Raw genomic sequence first — 25,492 nt, forward strand, 5'->3', positions numbered from 1 at the left:
GAGCTACGATGCCACAGAACTCTACAAAGGGCAACAAAGTAAGACTGTTTCAATTTAAAAAAAAAAAAGGGAGAAAAAATAAAAGGATAAATTGGTCTTCCCTTACTAGCCAGGTAGTAGACTGTCTGCTTGTAAAATAGATACCAGTGTTTGCTTAAGAAAAAAAAAAGATAGAGATCAACATACTACACAGAATTTATCTTTATGCGCTACATTTAAAAGGAAGGCTCACGTAAAACAGGAAGTCTCCAACAGGATCCTGGCAAGGGAAGCCAGTTTTCTCATGACCATGCAGGTTTTGACTCCATACATCTGGGCTGTGGCCTGAGCTGCTGAATTTCTCACAAAGTCCCAGATGATGCTGATGCTGCTGAACCACGAATGACACTTCAAGTGCTGGAGAGCCCGAATGCTGCAGGGAAAGTTGGTACCAAGGCCTCTTCTAGGTTCTCACAGGTAGGAAATTATTCTAAAATTTCAGATAAGACAAAGTGTATCTCTAAAACCATACGTAGGTCGCTATGAAAGTGACCATAGATGCCACCCACAGATAGTGTTATGGTCCATTACTTCCAAGAAACACAGTCACAGAGTCCTTTCTCATTCACCTACTCGTTTCAACTTGCTCAGCTTTTCTGTGTTGCTGAGATGACTTCATTTGTTTCTGTCTGTGCAGATTTCATGTTTCAATTTTGTTAATCTCAAAACTTTCTTAATGACCCATGTATACAAAAGGAGCGCAAATATAAATTCTTGGCCCCTACCACCTTAGGTAGTCACCGAGTAGGATAGGCCGTTCAGCCTCTGTTCCTCCTGGAAATGCTGAGGGCACACGCCCCACCCCACCAGCAGGCTGGACACTAAGCTGCTTGCAGCTCCTACTGCCGGTCATAAACTTACTGTGGTCAGAGCACAGGATGGGTGAGCCCAGAAAATAAGACAACTCAAGACCTAGAAACTCAGGATGGTGGCCAGCCACCTCTTCTCACACTGTTGGTGGCACAGTAACAGAATAAAATGGTCACAAAGATTAAAAATAATTTCTTTACAGGGAGATTCTCAGCAAATGCAGGCAGCAATTTTCTCACAATTGGCACCCCTATCCTCCCCCCCTCATGCCCTTGTCACCTAGCACATCACACAGACTGGTTCCACAAAACACTTTTACAATGTGCATTTCTTTAATTTTTAAAAATATACACAGGAGAAGCCATGTGTTTTACATAGGAATACACACATTAAGAAAGCATTTCTTATAGTTTTCCAAAACTCTATTTATTAATCAGTCTGAAATTATAAATTAAATGTCAGAATTTTTAAAGTTAAATGGAATCCCTAAAACTACCAGATATGCTAGATGTTTTCTAAAATCAAATGAACAGAGAATATGAATATGGTTTGTGTTAAATAAGGTTTATTGTTAGCTTTATTGCCTATAGTCTATAAGATGCAACTTTATTGTGCCTTTGCAAACAGGATACATTTCTTAAAAAACTGATCAAAATTTTCCATACATATAGCTCTATATGATAGATTACAGTGCAACACTATTCTTGTTACATAATTATAGAAATACTATAGAACCCAAGAGCACAGGGTAAGCAAAAGAAATACAATCCTGAGCCATCTGAACAAGATGATTGGATGGAACTTTTTAGTGTAAGTTCAGAAAACACAGAGGAGGAAAAAAATACATGCACACTGCAGTCATGAGCAAAATACATCAAACACCTGCTCCTTGTTAGGTACAGGTGGGGCAAATGGTGAATCTCAGACACATGCACACTCACTCACACTCCCAATTTCTTCTCCTGCTTCCCTCCCAGTCCTAATACATTCACTCCCACCCCTTCCCAAAAGAAAAGATCAGGCACTAAATCCTAGTGAACCCCACATCTGCCTTGCTCGAGAAGGTTAAGTGACTGCTAAAATAAGAGTGTAGGTCCTCACCCACAACAGGAAACAAAGCATGTGCTGTAAGCCAGTTCCAGCTGCTTTTGCCTCTGTGGAAGTAAATGAAGCCTATGCCCACTATGGGTTAAAACTGTAGAGGAAATGTCTTAAAACTGTTTCTCTCACTATGTCTTGAAGTAAAATCAACCAGCCTCATCAGTTATTAAAACACATATGTCATTCTATTTTTGGTATTCTATTCAATTTAGCTGATTAATAGTTCATGAAGCCTGTAGCTGTTTGTAGTACACACTACTGTACCACATAAAACCTGCCACGTGTGGACAGGCTTATGAAACCCCAGAACTGCTCTATGTGTTCTTTACTAACATTCCCTCAAGACCACAGCATTCTAGTCACCAAAGATGGTGTATGTAAAGTAATGAAAGGTATTTGGTTTGTGTTGTGTCACCTTACACACCCTAGTGATGAAACTGACCAAACCATGCCTCCATGCCTTCCCTGAAAATGACCTGAGTCGGCTGACTAAACAGACTGAGCAGCGTGGCTGTCAGTCCACTTGATCAGAGGTTGAGCTGAAAAACCAGAATGCTAGTGTAGTCTCCCAGCAGCTTGTCTTGTGTGGATAACCAAGAATTCTTGGTTTCTGCAATATCCACTGTCCCAAAGGCTAAAACCACTGACGCCGAAATAACTTACAGCATGAAGAATACTGAATTTAAACTGCATAACCTGTGGGACCACCTGGAGAGATAAAAAAGGATCCTCTTTCCCCACAAAATGTAGTGTGGGTTCTAGTGTCTCTGTATACATTAGCTGCTACAGAAGAAGTTTAAACAAAAGATTCACTTCATAATTTTCTTATTTTCAATTAAATGCTACACATAAAATACACACCCTATGAATATGAGGTGGCTCTTTTCTTCAAAATTTTTAAAATAAAGAGGCACCAATACCCGTTCATTTATGTTCATTAGAAGTCTCATATAATCACCAATAACAAAAATGGCATCTGTGATGATCACAAAGGAAGAAAAAAGATCAAAAGACAACCTTAGCCACTGTAAAGACTATACTTGAAAACACAGATGCTCTGGCTAAAGATCTGATAAGGTTTTATTGGTTTAGCATAGTCCCATGGCCTCTGTCCACAACGGATAAATGGAAATGGTTCCCAAAGAAATGTAAGAAACCATTCTGAAATTGTTTAATGTATATTATAATTATGCTGTCTATAAAAAATCTTTTCTCTATCATTACCTTTTCCAAGTGGAGGAAGAGAGGGACAAATAGCATCCTCTCGCACTGCTGACGTGCAGACAGCACGAGCCATGATATGGTGGTAACCACTTGTGACGGTGGTGTTACTTCCTACTTTCTAGAGTAGGAAGGACAGAACACTGTACTTCAGCATCTTTGGTTAAGATTTGCCCTCGTCAAATCCACCTCTCCTTCATTTAGTCTCCAATGAATTTTAAGTCCATGCACTTGAAGATGGTCACAAGAAATAAGTTTCTCTTGTTAAATTGTCAGATCAACAGTTTCATATTTTTGGCCCTTACACTGCCCAGTAGGACTACAAGGACCTTACACAGAAAGTTATAAAGTCACACGCTTTAGTTAAAACATGTTTCTTCATAAAGTTTTCAGAAGCTGCACAGAAAACCATCAACAGGACTCCCAACACTGGGAGAAGGACAAAACTCAGAAGTGGCCTGAGCCAACTGTGTGAAGGATTTGGCTACTAAACATTTATACCAACCTCTAGAACACGTCTGTATCATTCAAACCTAGGTGAAGCCTAAATGTTGCGCAGGTGTTTGGAATAGAAAGGTGAGAATAAGTTCTAAATAAAGTTAAACTAGGCCTAGGGAGGAAAAGGTATGTTTGAATTAAAACCTAGAATGTCTTTAAAAAACAAAGGAAAAAAATATATATAATAAACCAGTTTACACCCTTAACCAGAGTGTTGCCTAGAATTTTCTACCTTCTCTTTTGCAGCCCAAGGAGCTTGTCTCTGCTCTTTTCCTTCACTGCTTTCGTGGACAGAGGGGAAAACTTTATAGAGCAGCGGTTCTCAAGAACTGTACTAAAGGGCTGCGGCATTAGGAAGGTTGAGAACCACTGTTATAGAGGAGTCCAACGGTGAAGCAGAATCATGGGGCAAGAGGCATTGTGGGGCCAAACTGAGGTTGGACAAGGCAAGCACTGAACTGGGCCAGTCACAATTCCTGGCTAACCTACACAGCACACAGTAGGCATCTACACAAGCCTGACCACACGGTGATTAAGCAGGGCTTTTCTGAATACCCTTTTCCTTCACAAACAAATGCTCCCAAGTAAGCATTTCAGGATAAACCATCCAGGTTGACAGACTACTGCAAATGCTGCCAGCTTCCAATTAACTTAGCACCAAATCTGTTATCCCCCCTCCCTCAAACTAAGTCCACAAGAAAAAGTGAAGTGTCACATTTCTTTGCTTCTGTTTTCTTCTTTTTTCATTTTCTCATGAAAGTACTCCTATATTGATACTCAGTTCCATGTCAGATGAGATAAAGTCGCAAAATATTTGGTGATTTCCATATAACATTCTTCTAATGAAGTAACTTCGTGAGTTTGAGTCAGAATTATGTCCACAGAAGTCTTTCCATGTAGTTCATCATACAAAGAAAGAGTCTTACACATGGCTATTTCTGGACAGTGCATTAAATGAAGATACCTCACAAGAGAAAAGATCATTATCTGTATCCATTAGAATAATATACAGATTCACAGTCAATGAGATGATACGCTCTGCAGAAGAGAGGCATTGAACAGGATACTACTCAAACACAAAAACAGCAATAAACATATTCTGAACTACAGAAAATCTGCTAGCTTCTAACTTTAAGGATTTAAAGTGATGGGTCTGGTAACTGCATTTGAGGACTGAAACATGCTTCTTCCCTTCTAGATACACAATGTTTGATGCTGGTGCACAGTATACACACACGCACAACACTGTGTCTAAAATGATACACAAATACAAGAGATAGCCAAGTCCTGAAGGTAGATTCAGAGAATAGGGCTACCAAGACCAAGAGAGCAAATATCAATTTAAGAACACTTCTAACTTCAGAATTTCATTTCATTGAACAAACTTTTAAAACAAGCACCTCTTGGCAATAAAAGCAAAAAAAACAAACAACAAAAAAAACCCAATAGTACTCCTTTCCACTCTAATGGAAGACTTCTCACACCAGCCTGCTAAATGATGAAATTTTAAATAGGCAGCCTGCTGTGGCTATAAGCAGAGCTCAAATGCAGGTGTGCTGACTTCTTGGCGGAGGAGCAGAGGAAAACATCAAAAAGCAAATTTGGAATCTATCACAGCTTTCTTCCTTAAGCAAAAAAAAAAAATGCAAATTAGTTTTATAACCACAATTCAATTTATCAAACTTTTTTCTGAAGAATTTTCATTTAATTCTGTATACACAACAGGAAATAAAAACTTTTTCACAAACACTCTCAAGGCTTACAATTATCAAGAAAATGACAAAAGTAAAAGCAGGAGAAATATTAAACACATGGCGAGGAGGTCAATTTCTGTTTCTGCTCTTAAAAAGTAAAAAAATCACCATATAATTAAGTACAAAAACCTGCACTGAGTGACAACTGCTGGTGTATTTACTTGATCAGAAATGAAGACCAAGAATATAATAAAGCCCTATGATAATATTCATCTGGAGCACTCCTCTCAGTATGTGTACACTAACGTGTTGGCAAAGTTTCTGGAGCTTTAGCTTATATAAACACGGAGTCCTTGGTTAGCTGCATTAAATGGAACGTTCTCTTCTGAAATGTGCCCACAATTCAGTTTCACTTACAAATTGCAAACTAAAGTTATTTCTTCAGAAAAATATCTGTTTGGCATCTCCTGGACTTTGTTCCATTGGACAATATGGACATTTTAATCTAAAGATAAGAAAAAAAATGGAGAAAACATTAAATCGAGGAACAGGATCAGTACTAAGCATTCAATTTTCATCTAGTAACTACATCTTTAAAAATTATAGACACACAGAAACTCATAAACACAACATATGTGTCTTTGCTTTGCTTTGAGGATTAATATTAACTAAGCTTAACAGTCTCTTAATATTAACTAATTAATTGTTGTGAAGAGTCACAAACAATTACCAACCATGCCAGATCCTAACTAAAAGCCTCTTCTTCAGTGGAAATCAGTGAAAATTATTTTGTAAGTAAGCAAAGACTGCTTTTCTGAAAATTACTTCTGGAGTTTCAGCAGTAAATCCAACTTCTCCTCTCCAAAGATTAAGTTGCCCTGGCCTGTAAGTGGATTTTGAATACACCATGTCATATGATCCACTCATGGGCAGCAAATCTGATGCCAGCTGCAAGCCTATACCAAGAATGCCCCACTTGTTCCTCAGTGGCACAACACACCAGCACAGTCTGCACTAAGGTCAACAATCTATCTGGCACTTCTAGTCACCATCAATCTGCACTACCAGAGCTGCTTTATGTCTGAGAAGGGCACAAACCACTTCTTTACAAGCCAGGGCCTTTCCTTTAAAAGAAGGATCTTACTATATAACAGATCTGAACTGAACACCATTGAAAATAATTATAAATGTATATACCTCAGAATTAGCAATTCCAATTTTAGAATTTATTTATCACGTGTAAAGTAATTTACTTTAGGCCAGGTGTGGTGGCTCACACCTGTAATCCTAATACTCTGGGAGGCTGTGGTGGGCAGATTGCCTGAACTCAGGGGTTCGAGACCAACCTGAGCAAAAGTGAGACCCTGTCTCTACTAAAAAATAGAAACAAAACAAAACAAAACAACAAACCTAGGTACTTGGGGGGGCTGAGCCTGGAGGATCACTTGAGCCCACAAGTTTGAAGTTGCTGTGAGCTATGATGCCACAGCACCCTACTCAGGGCAACTGAGTGAGACTGTCTCAAAAAAAGGACAATGACTGGGTGCCCATAGCTCAGTGGGTAGGGCGCTGGCCACATACTCCAGGGCTGGGTGGTTCGAACCCGGCCTAGGCTTGCTAAAACAACAACAACAACAAAAAATAGGCAGGAGTTGTGTTGGACACCTGTAGTCCCAGCTACTAGGGAGGCTGAGGCAAGAGATTCACTTGAGTCCAAGAGTTTGAGGTTGCTGTGAGCTATGATGTCACAGCTATGATTACCCAGGGTGACCAGGTCTGTCTCAAAAAAAAAGGAACTTAAACACTAGAATAACAACTTAAATATTTATCCATAGGAAACTTTCTAAATAATCAAACTTCTATATGATAGAATACTCTGCAGTCTTTTTTTTTTGAGACAGAGTCTCATTTTGTAGCCCTCAATAGAGCACTGTGGTGTCATAGCTCACAGCAACCTCAAACTCTTGGGCTCAAGTGATTCTCTTACCGCAGCCTCCCAAGTAGCTCGGACTACAGGCGCCCACCACAATGCCTGGCTATTTTTAGAGATAAGGTCTCGCTCTAGCTCAGGCTGGTCTTGAACCCGTGAGCTCAGGCAATCTACCTGTCTCGGCCTCCCAAGTGCTAAGATTACAGCCACCACTTCCAGCCAATACTCTGCAGTCTTAAAAACAGAACAATGGCTCTTTCTGCAGCATATAAAAAGATCTCCAAGACTTTGTGTATCACTAAGTGAAAACACAGCAAAGTACAGAACAGTTTACAGGGGTATCCAACCATTTTTCTTTTCTGCTGGAAGAAGTAAGAGTTTTCTTGGGCCACACATTAAATACACAAACACTAAAAAAGCTGATTAGCAAAAAAAAAAAAAGAAAAGGTCTATGCACACTTTTCATGATATTGAACACCACAGATAACCAAAAAAGGTCCTCACAAAAGCAGCATGTGGCCTACAGGCTGGACACCCTTGGTTTACTGTATGCCACCATATGTATAAAGAGGGAGGGAAATGTATCACCTACTAAAAAGTTTAAAAAATCATGATTATAAATGTAATTACCAAATCAATAAATAAATTAAAAGGAATGCCAAAACACCAGATACCACCTACTTTGGCCAAATGCATAGTTAAGTAATCTATTGCTAAATCTGGATTTATTTAACCTCATTATTTCTTTTCTTCCTATCAAGTACCAAAATAAAATTTATTTACTAGTATATAAAAAGTCAGGCACTTACTTGCTACCATTAAACATTTTATTCAGAGCATCTCTTGATATAATATGACCACAGACCAATTTCATGGGTGGATTATTATCTGTCGTCTGCTGACGAAGAATGGGACAGGCAAATATAGAGTGATACCAACACTTTTTGCCAAGGTCTACTTCAATCTGTTTAAAAAAAAAAAAGGCAAAAAGGCTAAAGTTATATTTCAGAAAGCCATCCACACGGTAACATGCACTACACAGCAAACAACTTTTATGAGATCTACACATCTGAACCTAACCTTCTGCCGCACTCTAAATCAGAGACAGAAAGTCTTTAGGGATTTAAAGGGTTAAATTAACCTTTAAAATTATTTGTGACACTACTTTTCAAACCAAATTCTGATGTCTGAGAGCATCAAAAGCAAGGTGATAGTTTAGAAGTTAAACTCTTAACTTATATGTGTTAACTCAACTATTTTGTAGCACTTAGCTGGGTAATAAAATTCAGCACAGTAACGCCTTTAAAGGCAGGCTAAACATGGTTTACTTCTGTGTGCTCCAGATTTTCCCATGTTTTCTGTGTAATGGTCCAGAAAAACCACCTGAAATAGGGCTTTAAGGCAAGTTTCAACAGAGCCTTTTATAATTTGTATACTAAAGCCACAGGACTTATATCAACTGTTTCTCTTGCCTGCAAATGAAATAAATCATCTGAAAATTGAGAAATCATCTAGCAGAATGGCAGGCATATACAGAGGCTCCACAAATATCAGTTCTGAGGATTTTCTTTTCCTTCTAAATCTAAAAGGACTACCAATATAAAAGCCCATTTCCCAGACTCTTTGAAAAAAGTTGACTAAGTGTAATAAGAACAATCCTGATAAATGATGGTCAGATCACCACCTCCAACTGCCTTATGAGCCTGCCCCACAGGCTTCAGGCAAACTCAGAACTCATTCTTCTCTGTTCTAGTGTGCAAGTGTCAGAGATTCTAACAATGTAACTGGAAAAGTGACACATGCTGAGCACCTGCTTCAGCAAAGCCAAGTGAAGGCTCGAGTTTCTTTTCACTTGATCAAATGAGCAGCAGTGGAGAAGGGGTGTTGCTTGTGTCCTGACCACACATTGGACTGGGAATGCACCTGTGCCTTTAACCAGAAAAGATCTCTGAGAAGAAACTAGGGCAACCAACCGACAGGGTTGCCAGCTGGAAGAGCAAGGTAATTGCACAGCAGTGGCAGAAAAAAACAAAAAGCCAGAAGCACATTTTAGCCATTCAAGGTCTGTGACATAACGATGACAAAAATAATTCCAAGCAAGAATTTCAGTGTCTACTGTCAGAGGCTTGATGGGAAAACACATACCTTTAACACTCCAAGTCGTAACTGTACCATGGCAGCTACAATTTGAGTAACTATTATGTGTCCCATACTATTATTCTAAGCATAATTATCTTCTCTCTAGCCTAACCTTTAGCAATCAATTAAGACAAGGTTAGTCCCTATCTTAGAGATGAACAAACTACTGCTTAGAGAAGTTAGAGTTGACAAGTGATTGGTGCTGATGATTAAAGCTGAGGCCCTTTCCAAAGAGCAGTAGACACAGCACTGGGTGGTCTATAGTAACTGCAGCTGTTATGGGAACAACCTGTATTTTAATAGATCTATACATATTTTAATTGGTATTAGAAAAATATAACCAACAAAAACCTATGAACTCATCAACACCAATGCTTAAGACAACATTAAATCAAATTAAACTGACGCTGCTTTTATATTTAAAGAAATCATAGTAGAAATGTTTTGTGAACTGTATTGTAGAACACATTGCATGCTACAATATGTATGACCCTCTCCACTTCTGATGTTTTCCTTGATCAACTTTCAATGCCACTTGAAGTCAAAATTCTAAGAATACTCCTCTAGTGCCCCCCAAATATACTAGATTCCTCACTTCTATTATTCACTTGTGTCTACAGAGTCATAAAAGAACTCCTGTCAAATGGCTACAATAATTTAAGTGCCTAGTTAAAAGGAAAGATGACAGGCACTTTAAACCCTTAACACCCATATTCTTCTAAAGGCAAGAAGAGTAAATAGCCAATAGAAAATGGAACTCACAGGTAATTCATCTTTCTGGTTCCAAACTCCAGTACACTGCCTCTGTTCAATCACTGCTTTAATGTTAATTAAAGCTGGCAGTGCCACACAACCTGCTGAGAAACTGGGAAAGAGAGACAATGTCAGTGCCAGGCTAGATGTCAGGCCACTTGGTCTGAGGAGATGTCAGTTCCTCCAGATGCATGTGCTAAGGGCCCTGGCCACTGGAAAGGGCACAGAGCCTTCTGTTCAGTTAAAACCAAACCCAGCCATTTCTATTAGAAGAAAAAAAGCTTGTTTTCCCTCTCCTACTCCCCAAGCCCAATGGTATATCTGCAATTATGAGTCATTACAAAAAGTTTTAAGATAAACAAAAATCATGAACCATAACGTGCACGGATGAAAATAAATGAAAGTCTCTCTGCAACACTAAAAAGCTGAGCAAAATGAAGCTTGCAGAGTGAATCAGAAAGGATGTCGTTGACTGTGTCTCTTAGAAGCGAGATAATGGACCATAACATATGGTCTCAAAACTTCGTAGTGACCTACATACTAAAAAACAATTCTTGCCTTAAAAATAAATAAATAAAACCCTGTATTTATTAAATAAAACTTACTAATTATGAGAAATTTGCAGTAAGAAAATGTAATATTAAAAAAATACTAATTAAAACTGTCATTATTCAATAGGGACTTAATTTTAGCTTAATTTCTCAATAATTAGAAAACAAAATTTAAAAATATAGATTAAAAAAAAAAGCAGCTGTGGTGCCCAGTGTTGAAAAGGAGAACCAATCATTAAATGAAAGCAGTACGGAAGAGGAATTAAGAACTGCTCTTCTAAATACGGTGGTTTGAGCATCTGAGTTTGAAAGGAAAAGAGAAGTTCTTGCACAGAATTCTTTACTCAACAATAAATTTGCACAGAATTCTACACTCAACAATAAATAAGATGTAACATCCTTTTCCATCCTCTTCCTTACCAACTATATTATCAACATACTTAAATTTATTTTCCTTACAAAATTTGCTATAACCTATAGCTTACTAGAGTGATATCCAAAATGTGGTCTGCAGACTGGTGCTATAACACCATCTTTGGTCCAAAAGAAATTGAGATTTAACAATCTGGCATTGGTACCAAAAGTAAAAATCCTTATATTTCACAAAGATACCGGATTTAATGGCCTCTGCTTATCAGTCACCAGTGACATTCTTGCCCCTGAATCTTTTTTTTTTTTGCAGTTTTTCGCTGGGGCTGGGTTTGAACCTACCACCTCTGCCCCTGAATCATTTTTTTGCATCCTTCTCCCTCCATCCAAATCACCCCTGCTCAGGCTGGGAACACTCATTTCTCAGATCTGGAAGTATTGGCAGCCAACACTTCAGGACTGTCCTCAGTTGAAGAAAGTCACCTAATTACGGTCACACCCGGTGACTGCTCCACATGAGGATAAAAAGCCCCTGTATACCCAAGCTGGGACAACTCTACAGGCCTATCACAGTTCTAGAGCTCCTCAGAGATGGGTAGAGACCTTTGTTGTGACTGCTTTTCTCTGTGTCCCATCCTGCTGGCTTTTGTGCCCCTACAGGTACTAATCCCAAAAAACTTCCTGCATGCACACCCCATTTCAGGGTCTGTTTTTTCCCAAAATCCAACAGCAATACTGCCTCACGTTACAGTTGATTGCACTGGGTCTGTCTCCTACTCCATGTGGAACACCTATGGAATGCAGACTATACCTTATTCACCATTGTATCCCACACAGTTCCTGGTACCTAGCAGGTACCACTTGGGGGAATTAAATGAATACAAGAGCTAAAAGCTATATTCTTAAGACAGGTTCTTAAGCTTTTTGGCCTCAGGACCCCTTTAAATGCTCAAATATTAAGGTTCTAAGAGCTTTTGTTTTTGTGGGTGATAGCTATCATTATCTAATGTATTAGAAATAAAATAGGGTGGGGCCTGTGGCTCAAAGGAGTAAAGCACCGGCCCCATATGCCACAAGTGGCAGGTTCAAACCCAGCCCCAGCCAAAAACTGCAAAAAAAAAAAAAAAAAAAAAGAAAAAGAAAAGAAAACCGATTTAAAAGATATTTCATTTAAAAATAAACATACCATGTTATAAATAACATTCTTGTAAGAAATAATTACTTTCTCTGAAGTGCATTAATGTACATAGTTACCATTCAATTAAAAAAAAGAAATAATTACTTTCTCTTGTGAGAAGAGTGGTACTATTTTATACTTCTACAAATATCTTTAATGCCTACCTTAATAGATAGCTGGATTCTTACAATTGACTCTGCATTCAATTACAACATATTCTTCTGGTTGAAGTACATGGAAAAAAAAATCTAGCCTCATACAAATTTGTAGTACTTGAATTGCCTTCAGATCACTATGGATATCCTTTACTACCACAGGCAGTAGTTTAGTACCCTGCTACATTAAAATCCATTGATCTACCTTGTACTTTATGTTGACTTATGCATGCCTCATTTTTAAAGATGATACTGAATTACTAAATGTTTCATTCCATTATACAATCAAATTCATTAATATCCCCACCAATCTCATTAGAAAAGCCTTTGAGTATGGAGAAGCTCACAACAGAGGTTACAAGTCTCCCAAAATTTCAATTTTAGCTCGAAAAAATCTTAAACATCCTACTCACCCTCACCCCTTGCCAAAAGCCAAACCAACCAATAAACGAATTATTTCGAACTTTATCATCATGGTAGGATACTGTCAGTTGTTTCCTTGCTGTAACAAGCTTTCTTCATTTATTTTACTAATGGCTAAATGGGGGCTGGGCACAGTGGCTCATGCCTGTAATCCTAGCACTCTGGGAGGCCAAGGCGGGAGGACTGCCTGAGCTCATGAATTTGAGACCAGTCTGAGCAAGAGCTAGACTCTGCCTCTAAAAATAGCTGGGTGTTGTGGTGGGTGCCTGTAGTCCCAGCTACTTGGGAGGCTGAGGCAAGAGAATAGCTTGAGCCCAAGAGTTTGAGGGTTACTGTGAGCTATGACACCAAGACACCCTACTGAGGGCAACAAAATTAAGACTCTGTCTCAACAACAACAGCAACAAAAAGAAAAGTTTGAATGTGGTGGTGTGCACAAGTAGTCCCTGCTACTTATCCAGGAGTCTGAATCCAACCTGGGTAACACAGGGAGACTCTATCTCTTAAAAAGACAGCAAACAATTAAAAAATGCCAAAAACCTGAGTATAACTTGTAGTTTGTCTGTTATTCTTTCAAGTAAAAATTGCATTTCATGAAAAAAAGTGATTGGGTTACCTCTTAAGCAACATACAATGCTTTGTCTTTTTTTTTATTATTATTAAATCATAGTTGTGCACATTAATACTATCATGGGGTACAGTGTGTTGGACAATGCTTTGTCTTAAGACAGTCATAGGCTTGGTGCCTGTAGCTCAAGTGGCTAGAGCACCAGCCACATACATGAGAGCTGGCAGGTTTGAATCCAGCCCAGGCTCACCAAACAACAATGATGATAACTACAACCGCCACCCCACCCCACAAAATAGCTGGGCGTTGTGGCAGGCACCTGTAGTCCCAGGTACTTGGGAGGCTGAGACAAGAGAATCACTTAAGCCCACGAGTTTGAGATTGCTGTGAGCTGTGACGCCACAGCACACTACCCAGGGCAATAGCTTGAGATTCTGTCTCAAAAAAAAAAGACAATCATACTTGGGCAGGAAACTAAAGTGCTTTACATAAATTTTCTATTTTGTCATAGAAATATTAAAATAAGTGTACTCAAAGGTCAAAATTAATAAAGCTAATAATTTTTAACATCTCATCAAGAACATTCTTGAGTGTTGGGGGATTTTTTTTTTTTTTTTTTGAGACAGTCTCACTCTGTCACCCTTGGTAGAGTGCTATGGCATCACAGCTCACAGCAACCTCAAACCCTTGAGCTTAAGTGATTCTCTTGCCTGAGCCTCCCAAGTAGCTGGGATTACAGGTGCTTGCTACAATCCCCGGCTATTTTTTTGTTATTGTTGTCGTTGTTTAGCAGACCCTGGCTGGGTTTGAACCCACCAGCCCTGGTGCATGTTGCTGGCACCTAAACTACTAGCTACAGACCCTGAACCAATTATTATTATTATTTTTCTTTTTAGAAGACTGGGGTGTCATTATGTTGCTCACACTGGCCTCAAGCGATCACTCCACCTCAGCCCCTTTAGTAGCTGGGATACAGGTGCATACCACCATACCCATTTAAATCTAGCATTTCTTTTTTTTTCCCAGACAGTCTCACTTGGTCACCCTTGGTAGAGGGCCGTGGCATCTTAGCTCACAGCAACCTCAAACTCTTGGGTTCAAGTGATCCTCCTGCCTCATCCTCCCAAGTAGCTGGGACTTACAGGAGCCTGACATAACACCCAGCTGTATTTTAGAGATGGGGGGGGGTCTTGCTCTGGCTTAGGCTGGTCTCAAACCTGTGAGCTCAGGCATCCCCTGGCCTGGGCCTCCCGAGTGCTAGGATTACAGGCGTGAGCCACTTCGCCCGGCCCTTTCTTTCTTTTTTTTTTTTTTTTTTTGAGACAGAGCCTCAAGCTGTCCCCCTGGGTAGAGTGCCGTGGCATTACAGCTCACAGTAACCTCCACTCCTGGGCTCAAGCGAGTCTCCTGCCTCCGCCTCCCAAGCAGCTGGGACCACAGGTGCCCGCCATAGCGCCCGGCTATTTTTTGGTTGCAGCCGTCATTGTTGTTTGGCGGGTCCGGGCTGGGGATTCGAACCTGCCACCTTAGGTGTACGTGGCTGGCGCCTTAGCCAGTTGAGCTCTAGGCGCCGAGCCACCCGGCCCTTTCTTTTGGAGACTATGTCTTGTTCTGTCTCCCAGGATAGAATGCGGTGGCACCATCATAGCTCACTGTAACCTCAAAATCTTGGGCTTGAGCCTGTCCCAGCCTCTCAAGTAGCTCCAACTATAGAGATGTGCCACCACTCCTGGTCTCCTCTTCCTTAGGCAGGTCTTAAACTCCTGGCCTCAAGTGATCCTCACCTCTGGCCTTAACCTCCCAGAGTGTTAGGATTATAGTCTTAAATCACAAGTATGTGGTGGTGAGGAATACAGCAAGTATCTGCCTCTGCCTCAACTTAAGCTAAGGCTCCAGCAGGTTAGCCCATCATTGTTTTGTACTGTGTAAACATCAACAGTGTAGACAAGCTCTTGAGATCCCCTGAGGTTCACCAAGACCCCATTTTGAGAACCATTGCCTTAAAACTGTAATGATCTCTTGAAATACCAATTGCATTTTTCTTTAGAAAGACAAAAGTTTTCTTGACTTTAAATATGAAGAACCAGACAAGTTAAAGGTAGGTAACCAATGCATATTTCAATAGCAAACAGAGCCAATATCCATACCTGACACTGAGAGGGGACTCCACAGAGAGCCCCAGAAGGGCACAAGCATCCCGGGTAAAGATGTCACAGATATCAGCCCACTGGTTTGCATCAAGCAGGTGAACATATGGTGAGTTCTCAATCCCTTGTCTGAGATACACAAGGCTTCCCATCAAAACCTGAATGTCTAAATGAAAAAGCATTAGCAAAAAAGGCATTAAAGCAGCATTTTTCAATCTTTTTCAACTCATGGCACACTTGAACCTATAGTTAAACTTCTGCAGCACACTTAATTATGTTGGTTTTAAAAAGGAGCAAAACAAAATAATATATAACGCTTTTCAAAAATAATTTAATTAATGATCTTTAAAAAATTTTCATGGCAGGCAGTGCCTGTGGCTCAAAGGGGTAGGGTGCCAGCCCCATATGCCAGAGGTGGAGGGTTCAAACCCAGCCCCAGCCTTTAAAAAAAATTTTTTTTCCATGCCACACCAGTGAGCCACAGCATACCAGTTGAAAATCAGTGCATCAGAGTTCGCTTGTAGGTAACAAGCCAAGAAAGGTAAGAATATCCCCCACCCAAACAATATAGCCTAAAATAGTATTAGGTTGGTGGAAAAGTGATTGTGGTTTTTTGCTCTGTTCAAATAGGTCAAAAAGCAGCAGAGACAACTTGCAATGTCAACGATGCATTAGGCTCAGGAACTGCCAACGAACGTACAATACAGTGGTAGTTCCCTAAGTTTTTCAAAGGAGATGAGAGCCTTGAAGATGAGGAACTTAGTGACCAGCCATAGGAAATTGACAATAACTAAGAGCAATCATCAAAGCTGATCCTCTAACAACTACACGTGAAGTTACTGAAGAAGTTGCCAAAAAATGCAACCATTCAACAGTTGTTCAGCATTTGAAGCAAATGGAAAGTTGAATAAAAGCTTGATAAGTAGGTGACTCATGAGCTGACCAGAACAATCATCATTTTCAAGTGTTGTCTTATTTTACACAACAAACCATTTCTCCATTGGATTGTGATGAGCAACAAAAAATGGATTTTATACGATAAGCAGTGGCAACCAACTCAGTGGCTGGACTGAGAGGAACCTCCAAAGCACTTATTAAACCCAAACTTGCACCAAAAAAGGGTCATGGTCATTGTTCGGTGGTCTGCTGTCAATCTGATCCACTACAGCTGTCTGAATCTTGACCAAATCTTTACATCTGAGAAGTATGTTCAGCAAACCCATGCGATGCACTAAGAACTGCAACGCCTGCCACTGGCACTGGTCAACAGAAAGGGCCTCATTCCTCTCCAGGACGATGCCTGACTGTATATCGCACAACCAACACTTTAGAAATTGAACAAAATGGGCTACAAAGTTTTGCCTCATCCACCATATTCACCTTACCTCTCACCACCCACTACAACTTTTTCATGCGTCTAGACAATTTTTTTTTGCAAGAAAACACATCCACAATCAGCAGGATGCAGAAAATACTTTCTAAGAGTTTGTAGAGTCCTGAGGCACAGATTTTTTTTTTTTTAAATGCTACAGGAGAAACAAACTTCTTTTTTTTTTTTTTGGAAACAGAACCTCAAGCTGTCCCCCTGGATAGAGTGCCGTGGCATCACGGCTCACAGCAACCTCCAACTCCTGGGCTCAAGTGAGTCTCCTGCCTCAGCCTCCCAAGTAGCTGGGACCACAGGCGCCCACCACAACGCCTGGCTATTTTTTGTTTGCAGCCGTCATTGTTGTTTGGCGGGCCCGGGCTGGATTTGAACACGCCACCTTAGGTGTATGTGGCTGGCGCCTTAGCCACTTGAGCCACAGGCACCGAGCCAACAAACTTATTTCTCATTGGCAACAATGTGTTGACTGTAATGGAACCTATTTTGATTAATAATGATGCGCTGGAGCCTAGTTATAATGATTTAAAATCCATGGTCCCAAACTGCAATTACTTTTGCACCAACCTAATATATTAACAATGTCTTGAAATTCTGGTCCTTAAGCTTGGCTTCTTCCCTCACCCCAAAGTAAAGTAAAGACCACGGAGAGAAAGGAAGAAAGACAAAGCACAGAAAACACTGAACTTACAATTTTTTAATTCTTATCCACAGTACATACAGTACTATTACCATTTCTAGGAGAATAACAATTATGTCATCCCCCATCTTTGGTGCAGGCTAGCCAGCGCTCCTACACTGACACGTGGGGTTAACACCTGCCACCCTGGCCCTTAGACACTTTGTCATGCAATAACAGCAGCATAAAGTGAGATAAAGATGGGGAAAGGGTAAATGCACACCTCAGTCTTCCTCACGTTTCCTCTTAGTTTAATATGGAATCCAAAATCTGCTGTCTTTTTGGATTTCTCACTTAAGAGGCTTTAAAGTTTCACTTTTGTTCTAAAGCTAGTCAGAGATTTTTAAGTGATTACCATCTATAATTGTTTTAGTTTATTAGCCAATGTGTATTATATACAGTTAAGATAAATTACACTGGTGTAATTACTATAGCCCTGTTCCAAACATTAAAAACATCTGACTACAGACTCACCTTTTTGATGATTTAGGGCAAATGGCTGAAAATTTTTAGCATACTGTAATGCCTCGCGTTGATTTGTAGTTCCACCCATTAACAAGCTAATGAAATACAGTCTGTGTAGCTTAAATTCTAAGGAGCTGTTTTGGGCTATAAGCATTTCTCGGTTCGAAACTGCCCACCTAAAGAAAAAGCAAACAGGATTTTAACAATAATCAAGCGCATAAGCAAGGTGTGATAAAAATAGTTTGAAACCTCGTAACACAAAAAAGGGGTTTTGCCTGCCATCTTGTGGAGGTCTGTCATAACATCAATACTCAGACTAAGAATTTGTAAAGTAAAGAAACATAATACCAACTATACCTAAAAAGGCCCTTTCAGTCAGTGAAAGAAAAAATATTAAGTTAGGTGACAATTACATATTTATGAACGTTTTAAAACTAGACAAGAATTACTCTGACATATCACATTATAATGGACTTGAACTTGTACAAGGCCATACTGTGAAGCAGGTATCAGCCTAAATTGCCTAGATCCACTAATCTTTTCCTGTTAAAATGGCATGTTTGTATATGAATAAATGGTTCTGAGGAGAACCACTGTGCTACTCACTTTGTGATTAAAAACAGAAAAAACGCAGTTATTTCCCCTCAAGATGCTTTCAATCTAATGAAGAAAGATAAAGCTAGAGAAATACACAGTACATCTTACTGTGCCAAAATGATTTGTACAAATCTAGTACTAATAAGGAAAAAAATAAGATTCAACTTTGAATGATCTAAAGCAGCAGTTCTCAACCTGTGGGTAGCAACCCACAGGAACTGTATTAAAGGGCCGCAGCATTAGGAAGGTTGAGAACCACTGATCTAAAGTATAGAGACTCAAGTCTCTACAGAATAAAATAGCTGGTATAACCAATCTTGAGCTGGGATCACCAGGTCTGACGAGGACTAAAGCAGAAAAGTATACAGGTAACTGCTAAAATAAAATTTTGCGGGAGGAGGGAGGGGGAGAGGGAAGAAGGGAGGGGACTTGGTGTGCCCCCACCTAACAGGTACAATGTTAAGAGTATATGGTACATCTCCTGGGAGTGAGACACAACTCCATCAGGGAGATTACTGTAAACTAATTGTCCCCTCATATTGATCTGAAATTTAAAAAGACACATGCAAACTAGAAAAAAAATCAGATTTTGCAATAAGGTGATAAGGAAGCACTACTTTATTTCTCTAAACATATTAAAATATAGAAGCTATTAATATCACATTATATGAATTTAACCATCATCCTGTAATCCAATTCACCAAAGACCTCTGGAATCTGAATTGGGTATAAACATAAAATCTGAGTAATTCCATAAACCACAAGAGTAGAATCTTTCAAGTTATTGTAATGAATCAGTTGACTGGACTGAACTTTACAGAGCTGCACCTTTACTGCACCTTTGGAAAATGATCCTGCCCTTTAAACATTCTAATTAACTTGTTACGGCATTTATATCTTAAGAGTCAATTCATGAGATTCTCTGACCTCAAAGTGATTTTTAATGTATTACATGTCTGGACCTTGGGCACATTTACTAAGTAAACTGTGGATCCCTGCTTGGCAATAGGATGAGTACTGTCAAGTTGGTATGCCAAGTTTAGTAAACTTGCTGACACCAAATGGTACTCTGGCAACAATCTTTTATGAATACCTCACACCAACAGTTATCAATAGTACTGTGTTTTGCCATCTCTAGTCTATCAGGCATCTTATAGATTGAGTTCCAAGTATTTAAACAGGTCTCTTTCCAGTATCCCAAACTCTCACCCATAAAAGCATGAATATGTTTTCCTACTAACAAGAAAGGAGAGGCAGTGAACTTTTTCTTTTTTGTTTCTGGTACATGTTCAAGAGTTTGTAAAGTCAAAAAAGGGAACAAAATAGAGTAACTACAAATTTTAACCAAAGATAAAAAGCCAGGCGGGGCGTGCTGGCTCACTCCCGTAATCCTAGCACTCTGAGAGGCCTAGGTAGGTGGACTGCCTGAAGCTCACAAGTTTGAGATCAGCTTGAACAAGAATGAAACCCACCCCCCCACCCGCCGTCTCAAAAAAGAAAAAAAAAAAAAAGAGGTCAGGCATTATGGCAGGCGCCTGTAGTCCCAGCTGCTTGGGAGGCTAGAGGCAAGAGAATCACTTACAGCCAAGAGTTGGAGGTTGCTGTGAGCTTTGACACCACAGCACTCTACTGAGGGCAACAAAGTGAGACTCTGTCTCAAAAAAAATAAATAAATAAAAGCTAACAGAAAATAGGTAAAGACCATAGCAAATGATTCACCAAGGAAGAAAACAATCTCATTTTCATAGGCAAATGTTCACAATATAGTATTAAAAAGGGGAAAGTGTGACATATAGAAAAAATAACTTTAGTCATCAGTATTTTTAACAATAATGATGCCAAGAAGGTATTATTTATTTATTTATTTTTTTTTGAGACAGAGCCTCAAGCTGTCCCCCTGGGTAGAGGGCCATGGCATTACAGCTCACAGCAACCTCCAACTCCTGGGCTCAAGCGAGTCTCCTGCCTCCGCCTCCCAAGTAGCTGGGACCACAGGCGCCCGCCACAACGCCTGGCTATTTTTTGGTTGCAGCCGTCATTGTTGTTTGGCGGGTCCGGGCTGGGGATTCGAACCCGCCACCTTAGGTGTACGTGGCTGGCGCCTTAGCCGGTTGAGCTATAGGCGCCGAGCCGAAGGTATTATTTATTAACTGCTGTAGCATGAGCTTTCAGAACAAGGCCACCAACTATTAGACCAGCACCAAGACTGAAACCACTGGAAGACATATCAATAAAACCAGTGGAACAGCACTCCACATTACAATTGTTTTTATAATAGTCTATGCTAGCCTATATTTTCCAATTTTTCTGTAATGAACATGTATTGCCTTTATACTTGAAAATGAAACAAAACTTCTTAACTTCCCATTTTCATGAAAGGGCCAGAGTAACTCCAAATTACTTTTCCTAAAAGTAATCCAAGTTATGAATTACGGATTCAAGCTTTTCAAGTAATGAGTATTTGTAACTCCATTTAACTTAGGCATTTTAGACAACATAATTTTTCATTTACTAATTGAATTTATTTTTATGTATATTTTCAAATTTTGCTATGAACATGGTTATACAATAATCAGAAAAATATTAGCATTGCTTTATTCTTCCCAACTCCTTGCCAAGAAATGTTTATAAAGGTAAATAGCTACCCTTACAAAAAGAAGAGTGGGGAGGATACCACAGAACTGAAATTCATAGAAAACTAGTTTTACATTCCCTTAAGTCTAAATATTGGTGGGTGAGGTGGCTGAAGTCTGTAATCCTAGCACTCTGGGAAGCCAAGGCGGGTGGATTGCCTGAGCTCACCAGTTTGAGACCAGACTGACCCACAGCAATACCTGGTCTCTAAAAACAATAACCAGGCATTGTGGCGGGAGCCTCCATAGTCCCATCTACTCAGGAGGCTGAGGCAAGAGAATCACTTGAGCCCAAGAATTTGAGGTTGCTGTGAGCTATGGCACAATAGCACTCTTAATGAGGGTGACAAAGCGAGACTCTGTCTCAAATAAAAAACAAAAAAGACTAAGTATCCTAAGGCAAGGGACTTGCTAACCTTTTTCCCCGCTAGGAAAATGTCATTTTCTAAGCTAAGGATGACATACTCCATTTTTACTCCTATTAACGTTTAGGCATAAAGGCGAATCTCATGCCTAATAGGTCTTTTTCACACCCCTTCCATAGAATTGTACCCAGAAACCCACATTTTTATTTTTTTGACTTCACTTCAGTGGGCAGAGTTAACTGGCCAGATAAGCACAGGTTTTATTTAAAGTCACTCTCCGCAGTTGCCTCTTAATAAGATCGTCAATTTATCTTTAACTCTATGACCACTTCATAATCCTATGACTTTCACTAAGTTTTGATGGGGTTGCCTTCTGTGATAATCATTGTAACATCTGCCTTTAACTAACCCTTTGGAATCTGGATACAAAAGTCACAGCAGCATTCTTATTCACACTACTAGTCTCCCGGATAGTTTAACATTAGTGAGTTTGTGACAACAAAAAATGATGAAAACAGCTTTAATTAAGTAAAGTTCTTCAATATCCTTTAATCACCATGTCCTTTCAATGAGATAACTATTACCACTACAACACTCTGGCCTGAATGTTAGCTGAACTGACTGGTATTTTTACACATCCAATTTCACTTTCAGCAATTTATCTTTGTTCCATTTTTGTAAAATGTCACCCTGATTTGTCACTGAGAGATAAAGGGGCAATACAACTACACATGTGCTGATATGCAGGTGGATTGAACAGCAGATGCAGTAAACAATCACTGACAGACTCAGGAAGAAGTAGCATGACTGGTCATGACCATGATGCACATCTGTTACTTATGTGCTGACTATGGACTAAAGAGGCAGAAGTTTCCACTTAATATACCAGAGTTAATGTACCTTAGTGACTGAAATTTGAACCCTGTTGTTAGAGGTCTGGTATTATTTAACTAACTGTGGTAAATCAAATTTATGCAAGTTGGAACCATGCAGACAGGACTACCATGGACTCAATAGCAAAGACAAACAGGAGAGAAAGAACACAAGAATCTCAGAGATAGGAGGTTTCTTTCCCAGAATGGTACAATGAAGAAAGATGCAAAGTTGAAAGAATTGAGCAAGTCAGGGTATGTATGGCCCATTATCAAGAATCTTAAAGAATCAAAAAGAAAATAAGACTAGTTTTCTATTTCTTACCAAGATTCTTATGCCTTCTCCATCCAGCCCACTTCCTTTTTTAAGAGGAAAGCAGGCTGGGCTGGAAAACTAAAAGGTTTGTGCCAGGAGGAAAAATTATGTAACCCAGGAATAAGAAAGCAGTGGTTGGTCAGTAGCATAAATCAAAAGCATTTGTCATGTGATATAAAGAGATAAAGAAGGAAAACAACAGGCCTGCTGAGAACAGAAAATGGAGGTGGAGGGAGATATAGGCCAAAAAATACATGCAAACATATTTGGATAACCTAAATCTATAATAGCAACTGGCAATTGCCAGCAACAGTGACGTGTCCTGGTATTTAAAGCTGGTCCAGGTAGGAAACTTGTTTCCTCTGTGAAATTAGAAGCTGTGATACTTCTCCCAATGTTAAGTGCTAGTTAACTTTTACACAATCAAACACAAATTGAATAGTTGCAAATAGGGTTGAATAATTTAAGGCCCAGACTCAATTACATTTTCTATAGTTTTCCTAATAATCTCCCCATGTGCAAAATTCTAGATGTTCTTTATTTTAACTTTTCATATGGCTCACATCCCAATCTATTCACACCCGCATAGTCTGTGGTCTTCTAAGGAAGGGGCTCTGTCTTGCTCAACTATCTTGGCACTATTCTGAATGAAGTAGAGTGATAAAAAGCACAAGTCTGCAGAACTTAAAATCCTGGTACTGCAATGTGGATTGGGGCAATCTGTTAATTAATTCTACAAATGCTGTTTCTTTACTAAAAAATGGGGGCACCTCAAAGCACTGCTGGGCATTAACAGGGCTAGCTGTATCACTGAGCACAGAGACTGATGCAAATAGATATTCAATAATAAGTTATTCAATGTATGTTTACTGAATGGATGAAGTAATATATTCCCAACCTTCGTTAATCTGATGATGAACAAATCCAACACTATGAAGTACATGAAACTACAAAAGCATAAAACTAAGCACTGGCACCAAAAACTTTACCCACTACCTGCAAGACATTAGGAACAATATGGCCAGAAGTAAACCCCCCCCCAAAATATTTTAGGCTTTTAAAGTAATTAATGTTTGATTTCCTTAAGTACTAAGTTTGACATTGACATTTCACTCTGACGCCTTTTTTTTTTTTTTTTACTGTGAAGGTACATCCTCATTCTTTCAAACACACATTTTGACCTGGGAATATTTTTCAAATTTTTTTTAGAGAAACTTTTGTGAAACCATGGATAAATCAAAAATTCACATTATTTTTTAATATGAATTGCACAATAAACCAAGGCAGTACAGACAGCTCAAAATTATCAAGGAAATGTTTGAGAAGGACATGGCTAATGAATGCATAACAATGGTTTAAGAAGTTCCAATCTGGTGACTGTAATATTGAAAATGAGCCGTGTGGGTGGCCTTGAGACCAAGATGGGGATTATGAGCTGAAAGCGGTAGTGGAAGCAAATCCATCTCAACCTATAGCAAAGTTTGATGTTAGTATTCCAACAATATTAGACCAAGGTAAAGAAGCTGGATGAACGGGTTATGCATGAATTAAATGAGTGTCAGAAAAGACATTGTCTTAGAAGTTTGCCTTTGTTTTCACAATGTAAAGGTTACATATGTTACATGTGATGAAAAATGGATTCTTTTTGACAATCACAGGCACTCATTTGGCACAATGGCTAGATAAAGACAAAGTGTGGAATCACAGTCCAAACCCAAATATTCATCAAAAAAAGCTAATGGTGTCTGTTTGGTGGCCCAAAACACTGGTATTATCCACTATAGCTTCATGAAATCTGGTCAACTGATCACAGCGGATGCCTGCACCAACCAACTGAACAAAATGAAGAGGATGCATGTGATTAAGCAGCCAAGATTGGTCAACAGACAAAGGCCAGTTCTCTTACAAGACAATGCTTTCGCACAAACAATGCTGCTCCAACTACAGAAGGTAGACTTGGAAACTCTGTCATCCACTGTATTCACAGACCTTGTACCAACTGACTATCACTTCTTCTAGGTTTTGGACTGCTTCTTGCAAGGAAAAAAACATTCAATTCTGAACAAGCTGTAGGTGTGATTTCATTGCCACTCGCTCTCCAGGCTTCTTCACTGCTGGCATATAAGATGGCAAAATTGTTGTTGATAGTTTAGGCTCATACTTTGATTAATTGTACTGATTCTTGTTTGAGATATAATAAATTACACATTTGATTTGAAATCAGACATTTCATATTTAATTACCTTAGTAAGGGAATATTCCTAGAATATGTTGTGTTCTAGATAATGGTATTTCCAACAGAAAACATCTAATTTTTAATTTTTTTTTTTGAGACAGTCTCACCACATTGCTCTTTGTAGAGTGCTGTCACATCATAGCTCACAGCAACCTCAAATTCTTGGACTTAAGCAATTCTCTTGCCTCAGCCTCCCGAGTAGCTGGGACTATAGGCGCCCACCACAATGCCTGGCTGTTTTTTGGTTATAGTTGTCATTGTTGTTTGGCAGGCCCAGGCTAGGCTCAAACCCACCAGCTCTGGTGTATGCAACTGACACTCTAGCCGCTTGAACTTCAGGCCCCAAGCTCTAATTTTTTTTTTTTTTTTT

At 39.4% G+C, this 25,492-nt stretch overlaps 1 protein-coding gene across 1 annotated transcript in view; it reads right to left on the reverse strand.

Moving 5' to 3' along the window:
- Positions 1 to 1,159: 1,159 nt before the first annotated feature.
- Positions 1,160 to 25,492, reverse strand: part of RMND5A (required for meiotic nuclear division 5 homolog A) — a 77,648-nt gene continuing 53,315 nt past the window's right edge. Inside the window, exons 5-9 of the mRNA XM_003799189.3 lie at positions 18,113 to 18,279; positions 15,576 to 15,741; positions 10,195 to 10,297; positions 8,103 to 8,257; positions 1,160 to 5,868 (exon numbers count right to left, since the gene is read on the reverse strand). Coding sequence (XP_003799237.1) covers positions 5,805 to 5,868; positions 8,103 to 8,257; positions 10,195 to 10,297; positions 15,576 to 15,741; positions 18,113 to 18,279 — 655 coding nt within the window. The 3' untranslated portion in view covers positions 1,160 to 5,804. The remainder of the gene's footprint in view (positions 5,869 to 8,102; positions 8,258 to 10,194; positions 10,298 to 15,575; positions 15,742 to 18,112; positions 18,280 to 25,492) is intronic.

This window comes from Otolemur garnettii, unplaced genomic scaffold, assembly GCF_000181295.1.
Source record: "Otolemur garnettii isolate 467f Iridium unplaced genomic scaffold, OtoGar3 scaffold00147, whole genome shotgun sequence".
NCBI classification, from domain to species: domain Eukaryota; kingdom Metazoa; phylum Chordata; class Mammalia; order Primates; family Galagidae; genus Otolemur; species Otolemur garnettii.